Source organism: Oryzias melastigma, linkage group LG16 (assembly GCF_002922805.2).
Source record: "Oryzias melastigma strain HK-1 linkage group LG16, ASM292280v2, whole genome shotgun sequence".
Classification (NCBI taxonomy): Eukaryota; Metazoa; Chordata; class Actinopteri; order Beloniformes; family Adrianichthyidae; genus Oryzias; species Oryzias melastigma.
The window spans coordinates 26265798-26278813 of NC_050527.1; the positions used below are offsets into that span (position 1 = coordinate 26265798).

The 13016-nt window shown below is 44.5% G+C and overlaps 1 protein-coding gene across 1 annotated transcript in view; it reads right to left on the minus strand.

Moving 5' to 3' along the window:
• Nucleotides 1–13016, minus strand: part of LOC112136565 (ubiquitin-conjugating enzyme E2 E2) — a gene marked incomplete in the record, with an annotated part of 33171 nt that overhangs the window by 1816 nt on the left and 18339 nt on the right. The window contains 2 exon segments of the mRNA XM_024258327.2: nucleotides 335–482; nucleotides 4370–4502. Coding sequence (XP_024114095.1) covers nucleotides 335–482; nucleotides 4370–4502 — 281 coding nt within the window.

A 13016-nucleotide genomic window follows, 5' to 3' on the forward strand; every position in this document is an offset into this window, starting at 1 on the left:
ACCAGATTACGGTTAGATTCAAAGATCTCTGTAATCTGAACCAAAGAGGAGTCTGATCTCCTTCAGATAAAAAGTCTGATTTAATCCAGAACCATCAGCAGAAGACTGCAGTTCTTCCAGTCATGACTGGATTCCATAAAATATGACACAAGCATGAAGAAAAGGAAGAGGGAGGATTATGTAATCCAGTGTAATCTGATCAGACACGCAGCATAAAGATCCAGTTTTAATGTGTGACGGTGACCTAACGGATGTCCTCCAGGTTCCTAATCGACCAGATTAGAACCTCGATGATTCACCGTTTCCTTTCAGACTCAAACAGGAGACGCCTCACCTGGGTTGCAGTCTGTGAGCAGGGAGCAGATGGACAGCAGCACCTTGGAGATGGTGAGGGCGGGGCTCCAGTTGTCCTTCAGGATGTCCAGGCAGATCACCCCCTGACTGTTGATGTTGCAGTGATAGATCCTGGTGCGGAACGTGACCTGGAGCGGAGGAGAACCACGAACAAAACGGTTCTTCACATCGGTCTGACCAGCTGTAACGGGTCAACAATTCTGATTCTACTCCTGAGCAGAACCACGAACATCTCGGAGTCAAACCAACAACAGAAGCAGAAAAGTGGTTTTAATTAATATTTCCTCTCGTAGTGGATTTAATCTGCTGGTGCTGTGGTTGTTCAGATGTTAAACAAAAACTAATTGATCCTAAAAGAAAAAAGAATTTTCAGGAACCAACAATAAATCATTTTACTGTTATTTAGGTGTCTGGCAAAAGTGGCCCATTACAAAATATATTTTCAAATCAAGTCAATTTTTATTTATAAAAGTACTGCACACCACGGACAAATTAATTAAATAATTTAAAAATAGACTTCAAACACCCCATTCAGATAAAGAGTGGGCTTCAGGCTGGAAAAGGAGTTATAACCAGTCAGGTTCTGCACTCCAATGATTTAGACAGTTTTACAAAACCCCCCAAATAAACAGACTTTCACAGTTTTATAGAACCCTTTATTAAAAAATGACATCAACTACATTCTGTTCCAAACATCAGAACATGGAAACACTTTTCCCAGGACTACAAATGGAAACAGTTTGGATTGCTATGACTGTCTCTGACCACCAGAGGTCCTCGCTCTTTCTTGTTTCTTTTGTGGAACTGATGCATCAAAGTTTTGAGCTCAATTTAAATCTAAAAAGTCTGAAACTTCACTTAAAATTGACTATTTCTTTAAAGTTTTACATCCTTAAAAATTAATTCCAATGAAAACCTTTTTTTTTTCATGTTCGTGTAGCATTTTCTCATAGAGGACATGCATAAAATAATTTAAGATTTGAAAAGTGTTTCTTCAGTTAAATCGGGCTTAATATTTTTTTTTCCTTGTCTGAGCCAGAATCTGTATCAAAACTGTGGATACCTCTGAAATTGCTCACTATTTTTTTTTTCATATGCAAATGTTAGCTTGGGCTTGTGAGGTGCTATAAGCTAGTAGAGAGTGTAAACAAAGGGCTGATGGGAAATTTAGCAGAGTTATCTTCTGCCCCAACAGTCCCCAGATGAGAATTTCTGATGAGCTCCTGCCGCTCTGCAGAATGTCTTAAAAAAAGAAGCATTTCCGTTTTCTTTCTTCTTCTGTGGTTCTGTGTGAGACCTCCAGTCTTCCAGCATCAGACAGAAAGATGTAGTTTAAATTGCTGATTTCTTACAAGCATCATCGTTACGATATTTAGCGTTTTCTGCCGCCGTGATAACCTCGTGACTACCGGGACAGAAACATTTTCCAGTCAAATTTTTTTTCAATCCACCAAAGGTTCCCAGAGCCCCACCCCTCGACATTCATCCCTGAAAAACCCCAAATGTCCTCTTGGATACCAGAGGGACTTCATTCCGAAGTCTGCAGTGTCTGGGAGAGATTCCCGTTCAGGAATGTCTCTGGTTGATGTTTGCTCCGGTGGAGCTGCAGCCTCAAACGATCCTCTGAGCTCTTTGGACTCCGACAGCTGCAGCTGCTTTGTTGATCACAGTTGCACCAAACTTCCTATTCTGTCAGTTTCTGCTTCCGCAGCTCGCAGACACAAAGAGCTTCTGATAAACGCAAACAGGCTTCATTCAAGCGCGGCGGCGGCCTCCACGCTGTGAAACAAAGCCATGAAGAAAACACTTTCACTTCCTCTCACTTTACCCTCTAATCACTCACAGAAACACGACTCACAGCAAACACCCGATGAGAGATGAGAGCAGATTATCTGGCAGACATCAGAGTTTGTTTGGAGTCTCAGCACTAAAAACTTGTTTTTATTGTTTGCAAATGTTTTCCTGTCAGACGGGAAGAACGCCGTTTCTGCAGCCACTTCCCTCTTTGGCCTGCAGGGATAAGCAGACGCAGCTGATAAATAAATCAGGACCGGGATTTAAGGTGGACTGGAATAATAATGCAGTAAAGGTGGACGCCGTGTAAAAGTGAGACCTCGGCCTTCCTGTCCTCATCTTTAACATTAAAGCTTCAGTCCTGCAGGGCACTACGGCTCCACTAGGGGGCAACTGCCTGTCCGTCAGTGCTGCCGGATGAGCTCGACTCCTTAAATACAAACAATCTAAAAGGCGTCTTGTTTAATCAGCACAAATCCTGAGAGGTTTGAAACCCGAGACGTGAGGAGATTCCCTCCTCGGCCAGCAGAGGGCAGCATGGAGCCGCGGCGCCACAACAATACGGCTCTGTTCAAACACTGGACCTCAGCAGCCAAGTGTCAATTAGTTTGCTTACTTGTAAAAGTACCCCCCCCCCACACACACACACACACACAGGCTCCAGCTGTGACTCATGCAGCACAACACTCGGGGTAAGGGGGTTGTGCGGCGACCATCTGTGTGGTCGTCTGTCTGCCCTGCTGCTCCAATCACCAGCACCTGACCCCCCCGACCCCCACCCACTGGAGGAAACCTCAGCCCCCCCCGGGATATAAATATCCCTCCCGCTACACAAACATCCACCTGGTGAACTATTCTGATCTGAGCACGCTCAGCATCCCCTCCACTGCATTTCTGCGGGGGGGGGCAGCTCAAGGACCCGAGAGCGCCTCAACGCCGCGAACACACCGCGCCCGTCACGACAGGGAAGCAGATCTCCTGCAGTCATCAGCATGCAGAGCAAAGGCTGCAAAAGTGCCGACTCTGGAGCTCTGCAGCAACCTGCCAGAACGTGGCCTGCAGCCTAAAGCGGGGGGGGGAGACAAGCGTCTTAAACACCATGGAAGTGAAGCTCCAGAACGGGCTCAGATCTCCAGGAAGTCCCGGGAAAACGCAGCGCTCAGCAGCACCAGCCGGACGAGTTATTGACGCACGGATCAGGAGGAGCTGAAGCAGCGACGAGTCTGAGGATCAATGCTGGAAATGAAGCGGAGTCGTCAGGAACTGAAGCTGGATAATTACAGAAGAGACGCAGGATTGAAGCTGAAGCTGCAGCGGCTGCAGAAATGTCTGACTATCAGAAAGAGAACCTGTATCTCAAACACAACGCCGCCTTAAAACAGACTGATGGAACTCCCGACATGCGCGGCTCGCTGCATAACTGCTTCAGCGTGTTGCTGCATCGCCTCAGACATGAACGTTTGAGGAGAAGAAAAACAGAGAAAGATAATCTGCTATAGATCTGGAGATCTCATCGTTAAAGTTAAAGTCAAACAGAGCAGAGTCTGTGAAGCTTTTCAGTCACTTTGATGGAAACAGTTCAGAAGGACAAAGTTTAACTCTTTAAGATCTTTGCAAACTTTATTTGTCCAAATATTCATATTTTAAGATTTCTTTTTTGGTTTTATAAAAGAAAAAAAGTCAAAATTAAATCAGTGAGTGCTTAAAAAAACAAAGAAACCTTTTGACCAATAATAGTTATTATTTTTATGACAAACTAAGCAGATTAGGCTTTATATGTATAATTTATATCTTATTTATTCATTATTTCTTCAAAATGTTTTTCTATTACGTTTTGCAGCAGATTATCTTTATTATTTAACTAAAAAACAATTGTCACGGTTCAGCTTTTATTTAAAACTTATTTTCAAAAGTCTCATTTTCTACTTGGATTTGGTTCTAGGTCTAGAGTGAGAACACTGCACAGCAGTTTGATTAAATGTTGATTAAATTGATTAAGTTTCATTTATTTGAACATTCTCCAGATTTTAGGGTCTCAGTAGTCCTATCAAAATAAAAGCCTCTCGTTGAGCGTGTTGCTGTGAATTTGGTCTTTCGGTCTTTGAGCGTTTTTGGGACTCGAACGTGCTGTGGTTCAGCGGCCGTTTCTGTGGATAGCTTCCTCATGTTGTGGTAAATGGTGCAGATTTCTACACATCGGGGGTGGGGGGGTGTATTCTACCTTGGGGGGTTTGAAGGGGTAGTCTGGTGTGAAGGCGATGTCCAGGAAGAAGACCCCTCCCTCGTAGACGGAGCCGGGGGGTCCCAGGATGGTCGACCTCCACTCGTAGATGTTGTCCCCTTTGGGGCCGGCGCTGGAAAACAGAAACAAAGAAGAGACGAGTTCATATGTTAATCAGGAGCTGCATCAGAAATGACGTCCTGGGGGGCTGGGGGGGGGCAGTAATTGTTAGCTGCTGACGAGTTAATGATGCGTTTGGGGGAACGGCTGCAGCCCCAACTTTAGTTCCTCAAAGCTAACAGTCACATGACGTGACGACCACCTCAAGCCCCGCCTCCTCACAGGACCAGCCTTTCTGCTGCATGAGGGCTGAAGGTCACATCTGTTGTTGAGGGAGGCAGTGGTTCGCCCCATCCCCCCTCGCCCCGCTGTAGGTGGTAGGACCCCGGCGTGGCAGACGGCCAGCAGGCCGGGACGGCGTCCAGATCACAAAGGCCGGGACAATGAAGCGTCCCTGTGATTTGGTGTAATTACCTGGTGTTGCTCTGCAGATGTGCAGACAAACGCGCCGGCTGCAGCCTGGCTTTATTTTCAACCACCACGAGGAAAAGAGATTTCCTGAAAGCCACGGCCTTGATAACAGATTATCTTCTATTCATAGAAACTCTCCCGTCCTCCTCCACATTCTCAGCCGGCTGCCTTAAACTCGCTGAAGCTGCTCGGAGATTCAGCTTCTGCTAATGAGCTGCTGGAACCTCCTCCAGCGCGGTGAGCGATTCGTGGACACAGAGAGTTTATTTAGATTGGGAGATTGTTCGGCAGAGCTTCTGCTGCTCGGATCTTCAGGTTTTCTTAAGAGGAGAAAAACGTCTGAACTGAGTGGAGAAGTTCTGACAGATAGATATCTGAGAACTTGGAGTTTGGAATCAGGAAGACAGTAGAGGAGAACGCATCAGATCTCCATGGATGTGATCGACATCACAGCAGAGGACGGACCTCATAATACAATGCGATACATTCAGTTACCTGATCTGAATCATTTAAGATTAACAGATCTTTAATTGTTTCATAAAAATATAGATCGATTTAGCACATAAAGCTAAAGTCTGCTAGCTTGATGCTAACGTGTAATGGGATTTCCCAAAGGACGGCTAATGCTAACGCTCGGTCGATCTAAGCACACATTGTTGACTAAATGAACATTTTTGTACGAATACTATTAAGAAATTTTTTTTAAAGTAACCATTTGTGGTCTAAGACAGTTTTTTGCTGATGCTTTCTTCTTCTTCTGGAACAAAGTGTAATGCTATCGCGCAATCGCCACCTAGTGGCCAAACTGAAACACCCTCCAGGAGAGGCAGGACAATGTAACCCTTCCACTCTCCTTAGCTTGTTTACATTAAAAGTGGGGTCATCTGGACCCCACAAGACAGCGCGCTGAACTTTTTTTATCGTTGATTCTTGAGTTTCACTAATGTCCAAGGCAGACATAAAATCCTGTCCACCTTTGACCATTTCTCATGGAAGGAATCACCCATCAATATGTGGCAGGAGTCATCTGGACCCCAAAGAGAGCGAAAGGGTTAAATGATCTAAACACTGAAAGAAAAGAAAAGAAATCTGAATCAAATCAATACAGGCTCCTGTGAATCGAATCAAATCGTTTCTGAAAATTATTATCGATGCCCAGCCCTACGACATGTCTCACAATATCGATATTGCAATACTGCGATAATTGGTAAAAAAAAATAATCTCTAATATCTCCTATTATGTAGAAGAACATATTTTTTTAGGAAATATATATCCCCATTTATTTTCTAGCTTGAACACAAACATAATAAACAACTTGTGTCTTATTTTGTGCAACAAATAGACACTTTTGTGCAAAACAGTAAAACTATGACTTTGACAAGCATTAACAGCAACTGAATTAGAATTATCTGTAAAATTCAGTGTTAACAATGGTAAACATGAACAGCAGCGCCATTATATTGTTGTAAACAACAGAACAAAAATGAAATAATTCAAGTAGCTGGCAGAGACACTGGTGCTCAGGACAGCCAGTCTTGAAACGTGCGCCCCTTATTGACCTCCAAAGGATGGTCTCACCAAAGGACGATGAATATAAGGTTTTACAACCTCTTCAAACCAAAATAAAGATCAATAGTTGCTGAGAACCCATCGAGAATCAATCACAGGCCTAAATATCGCGATATATCAAAATATCGATATTTTGTCACTCCTCTAGTCTGTGAAGTAGAAAATATCCTGGACAGAGCCACAATCTCTCAGCTCCGCCCCATTCTGAAGCATCCACTTACAGACAAATAGATCCATGAATGTCTTTGCTTTCCTGCTCTGAACTGGAATCTGGATCAGAATTGTATGGATGGATAGCTCTGATATTCCCGCCTTTTTTGCTGCACCGCTAATGTTAGGTTGGAGGTGTGAGGGGCTGTAAGCTAGAGGGAGAGAGTGTAAACAGATGGATGACGGGAAGTAGTGTCAGGCTTACTTCGCCCACAACACAGAGGTGAATTTCTACTGAACTCCTGCTGCTCTGCAGAAACTATGTCCAAGAAAACAACAGAGATTCTTAATTTTGTCTAAAAAATGCATCATTATAATTAGTTTGAAAATAGATCAAAAGATGATCAGAGTGGGACTTTAAAAATATTTTAAGAGACTTTTTTTAAACAAACTTCTCCTTGTAAAAGTTTCTATTTTCTTAGCTTTAAACATAATTTATGCAAAAACTGTTTTTCATATTAAAATGAAGTTGTTTGAAGTCTGATTTTGCATCAAAGAACATCTTTATTTATTCTACAGATGAAAGGAGGATTTCTGAGTCCGTTCAGCATTGAAAGTGATTGAAAACGGAGAATATTGTTCATCTTAGCGTTCACAGGAGTCGATCCAAACCAAGTCCTCCTTTTGGGGGATTGCTGGTGTTTTATTGCTTCAGGAACAATCTGGCAGCAGTTTTGGGGGTTTGAAGCTGAACTCGGAGACGATCAGCTTCCAGGAATCATCAGAAACTGGTTTAGCGTGTCGGCTGCATTCTCCGCTGTGTAGAACAGAGCCCCTCGGGCAGCAGATGAACACAACACCCACTGGAAAATTAAAGGGAGTTTTGACATTTAGCTGCTTCAGCCTCAGTCAGGCTCACTTTAGGGGTCTGCTTAGTTCACTTAAATCTGCTGTCTGACCCACATTTGCTTTTTTACAACAGAAGCTGCCAGGAGGGAGGAGAAACTCCACACCTTCATTGAAGGAACTGACGTTCACATTAGGCCTTTGAGAGTGGACCAACCTGACTGATGTTCTGCAGTCACAATGGCTCCTTGATTACCACAGAATTTACAGTGGATGCTGTTAAATGTGCTGCTGGATGCTTATCCAAAAACATGTTCAGAAACAAGATGCTCCAGGTGAATGTGGGAGGAGCTACTACCTAAAGTTTTTAGCCTTATCGCTACATTTAAAAAGCATGGAAGACCAGGATGATGTTGAGAGATCAGGTTTATTTATTTCAAAGAGTTCTGGGATCATGAGATCATACAGAGAGATTCTCCCAGTACGGTGGACTTAACTCCTGCTGCAGGAGCTGGATCTGAATGATGGCTGCTTTCAGCAGTACTTCTGTCTTACGACTTGCTGTACCACATTAGTTTAGTTAGGGAAAAAATAAAAATGAGAATAAAATGAAAGGAGCTTTTTATTGATGGAAAAAAGAAACTTTTTTAAACTCTTGATATTCCGCGCTGTTGCCAGGGCGACATGCAGCCTGAGGAACTCTCTGTGTCCACATCGACTCAACACTGAAACTGGACGCCTCTGACCCATGAATCATGTTTGGTGTGAATGCAGCTTAATACACTTATCATATGAACATCACTAACGAGCTCTTTGTGCAATCTGCAAGATTCCAAACTCCTGAGTCTCACCTACTTCACCCCTACGTGTTGTATTAGTGTTCACTACAACCTTGACTAGAAAAGAATTCCTGCAGGTCATCTGACTGCCCCAAACGGGTTTGTCCACTTTTCACCCACAGACCCCCGTACCCACCTGTAAGGGCCGTGGGGGCTAAAGCTTTAGTCCTCCAGCTAACACAGATGAGGGAAGCCCTGCGTTGTGTTGCTGCATCAAGTTAAACCACAAAATCCAACATGAAGCAGGCTGGTGATATTTCAGATTCAGGCCACAGTCTTTGACCACGAACCCACAGTGACGCTGATTCATATACAAACCATTCAGACCATAATGCATTTCTCTCTTTAGCTCACTTCCTTTATCCTCTCGGGTCGTCTGTTTGCATTCACAGGGTAGTGAACCGGACCAGGAATCACATGGAAGCAAACTGAGAACTTTGTTTCCATGGGGACCAGGAGTGTTTGACTGTCTTCACAGAAGAAGAAGAAACACAGTTTGGTACCTCAAGTTTCCATCATGCCCGTGATCTGTAGACTGTTAACAGACACAGAAGTTCTGTTCATGTGGAGATTTAGCAGCATCACATATGGACCACATCCATCATGAATGTTTGCAACGACACAGAAACGATGGAGAGCAGAACGGGCCAAACCCTCCAGATCCTCAGTGGTGCTAATATGAGACCAGGACCAGCAGATCCACTTTGAGATAGAATCTAAACTAGAATGATCTCAAACACCGTCCCATCTGAAACTCAGACAGAGAGAAGCAGAACCCCCAAACCCCCTGTCCTGCAAATGGAACCAACTCTTTAAGAGTTCAGTCCAGGGATCTCCAAATCCTTTATGTCACCAGTGAACAAAGTTAGCGAAGTTCAGGTGATATCAAAGGTCAAAACTGGGAGGAAATACAGAGTTTAGGAGACAGAGGAGAGAGGATCATCTGTCTTAAGCAGGAAACGTCAAACACGTTTAAAAAACCATAGCAGCCGGCAGAAAAACGGAGGAGTGGAACGAAGACGAAGAGCAGATTTACTGCCGTGAGAAATTTAGGGAGCAGTTGCAAACGGGAGTGTCCAGTTCTGCCGGAGAGGTTTCAAAATGCACTGAACTGCAAACAGCAGACATGCAGCAGCAGAAGCCTCCGGTTGAACTTAAAATCTAACCAACGGGGGTAAGTGTTGGTGATGAAGAGGAGGCACGCTTTTTATTTCTTCCTCTTCTTCTTTCTACTTTCCTTATTTGTTTCTGTTTTGCAGTAAAAACCCAGGAAGTATCAGGAAGACGCAGCGGCAGAGCTGTGTCAGTATTTCTGAAATGAGTATCAGAGAGACGCTGGCGGCTCACAGGCAGCCGGGAAACTCAAAGTGAAAAGTCACTTTAAATAATGAAAAGATACTTTCTCGTCTGTCGATAGCAGGAATTCCCTCTGAAAGAGGCTTTCTTCTGCTCCTCATAACCAAAGCACACATGTGAAGATCAATAAACAGCTTTTCAAACGAAAGTATTTATTCATTCATCGTTTCCTCGCAGTCTTTGTGATCATCTCTGCTCTGTGGAGCTGAAGCGTCTCTGCGCCGTGAGAACATACAAGACAGCCGGTTATTCCTCTTCCAGGTATCTCCAACAAAAGCAGAAGCTCTGCTCCTTCACAGATGATCAGGGCAGCGGTGATTCTGGCGGGGTGAAGATCTGTTGCTCTGGAGTCTTGGAGATGCTTTGAAATGCCATAAATGTTCTGATCATCATTCACACACGAAGCTTTACAGGCTGGGAAGATATTTCCCGCCTTTATTTGCGCTGGTTTGCAGATGGAAGTGAACAAAAGGACAAAACGTCTGGAAAAATCCTGCAGTTCCACAGACGCCCAGCTGGGGGCAGCAGACAAGCTCCGGCCAGGCAATTAAAGGCAGAAGCAGGAAGAAGAAAACCAGCAGCTTCTGTTCACCTCCACCTTCTCATTACAGCATGTTTACCCAGTCTGCTGCAATTACATGGGAGTACCCCCCTCCCCCAAGAGTCCGTTTACAAGTGAAGCGAGCTGGTGGTGTTTCCAAAGCGTCTTCGTTTGACTCCCTTTTGTCTGCTGGAAGAGCACATTCGTGTCTCGCAGCAGAACAAAGATTCTGGATGAGCTTTCACAGGGAAACCTGCGGCGTGGATCCAACGCGGCAGCCGCTTGTTTGGCCGCGTTCTCCTCACGGAGCATGGAACCTGCTCACTTCCAGACGTCCCCGTCCACACACCGAGGCATGCTGGGTAAACACCGTTTTGCAGAATCTCTGTTCCAGCTCATGGCGAACGCATCTGCTCGGCGCTGCGGGGGCTGCAGGAGCGGCGACCTGCGTGCGAGCGGCTCCACATCTGCAGCTCACCGTCAGCCGAGCGCCGGGATTCACTGACTATTTGGGTCATTTGTTTCAGGGGTCGGGGATGCATTAGTGTGCGGGTGTCTGAGACTCTCGCCGCTGCCCTGTCAGCCGACATTACACTCACACAGGAAACCGCACTGACAGCTGGGCCGGCTCCCCCCACAACACAGCACCAAAATAGCTGTGCCGAGCCGCAGACCGGCGCTGCTCCCTTTCTTCCGGGTTTGTCTTCCCCCTGACGCTTCTCGTCTCAGATTCCTCGCCGTGCAGAGGGGAGGAGGAGCAGCAATTGTGTCTTTTTCCACAGGTTTATGTCCTCGTTTTTACCTTTTAATCACATTTCCTAAAAAGCCATCTAACCGGCGGTCCATGATCACAGACAGAAGTAATAATTTCCATTTATATTCCGTGACCTTTCCCTCCAAAGATACAGAGCGGCGTGAGCAAGCGGCCTGTTCCTCGCCCGTTTAATCACCCACGCTGCCTTATTTCATTGTCAGGCCAATCTGCAGATTGATGCCAAAAGATAACCTTTATCTTGCAGCATGAGCCGGGCTAATCTCCATAACATCGCTAACATCTCTCACCGTCATTGTCGCCCGGAGCCAATACCCACAGACGCCGGGATCGGGAGATTTTTGATGGATGCACATGAAAGCCTCTGCATGGACCAGGTCGCAGAAATTAATCAAATATGGTCACTTTAACGGCGAGGGGAAAAAAAGCCTTTGTGGGAAAATGGATAGACAGACTCAAAGATGTGATCACAAACCGAGGAGCCGAACCAGAAACACAAACTCAGCCGCAGACAAACATCAGATCATCAAGTCCTGACAGACGCTCCATCTGTCTGAGAACCAGGTCACAGGGACTCAGCCTTCTTTCCACCTTAAAGGGGTCATGCCCTGCTTTTCTTAAGACTTTCAGAGTAAACTATATTCATATATATGATCATAAACCATTACCTTTGGCACAATAACAAACATTATTCATGAAATATTAGTTCTTTTTGCAGGTCAGTTTTCTTCTTAGAAATAAGACATCTCGATCTCTGAGGCTCCGCCTTTCACTGCTTTTAGGTGCCGCCCATTTCATGACACCAACTTAGAGCCGGCTTCAGAATTCTGTCTGTGATTCAGCCACAAAAACTTTTACAAACATGCATGTGAATACCGTAGATCTGCCTTTGCTAGCCCCGGTGATCACTACACTGGTTGTAGCGATCGCTGGTGCAAAGCTAGCAGCTGAGCACCGCTAGCTAAGAGGTGGAGTTAGTGGCGAATCACTGCTAGTTGTGTGGCAAAGTTAGTGGCTGATCATCGCTAGCTGAGCAGTGAAATTAGGTGTTTGTGTTAGCCTGGGGGCGGTTCTGGCAGAGCAGACTCTTCCTGAAATGGACTGATCTCACTTTGTGACATCAGCATGTGAGAACCCGCTCGTTTTCAAAGGTATGGGAGGGGCTGGTACTCAAAACACAGGTATTTAGAGGAATACTAAGAAATGCGTGAGCGGATCTATAGTGAGGAATGGACATTATAATACAAGTAAAAGCTCAAAAAGTTCATTTTGCATGATACAGGCGCTTTAAGAGGAAGTCCTTTGATATTTCTAATTTCACTGACAATTTCTGACCTGATTTGTTTTGTTGTGTCTTTAACAACAGAAAACATGTTTTTCATTTAATATCGCTCATAAACATCTCAATAAAATGACATTTATTCCTAAACATCACACAGACGGAACCAAAAAACTGCTTTTTTTCACCACACAGCAACGAGACACAAATCACAGTTTCAGGTGGAAACGTTAACATCAGCTGCGGCGTGTTTTTCTGCATCACACGTTTTGACCACAGCGTGAATGTGCATGAGGGCTGGAGTTTTGAGAAGAGATCCTCACATTACTCAACAACATCACAAAAAAGTTTCAGTGGTTTTACTGTGGAAACCTTTAATGGGCACCACAAACAATCAAAGCTAACATCATTACCTCATTGAAAGTTTAGAAATCAAACAAATGATGTGAATATTTACGTAGTTTGTACTTTAACCATTTAAACGTAGAAATACAAGAAAATTTCCCTTAGAAGAAGATCTGGTCGTCTCCATGACGACATGACTACAGTGGAAAGACAGAACTGACTAAAAACAACAAACAGATTTATATCTACTGCAGTTTAAACAGCATCTTTCAGTAAGTGCTCTCAGCTGTCAATCAAAAGACCACACCCCTAAAGTCAAACAGGGAAAATAAGAATAAAGTTCATAAGTTCCTGTACATTTAAATCAGTGAGGTGCAGTCACTGATTTAAATGTTGTCATTCTGATTGAACCATCACA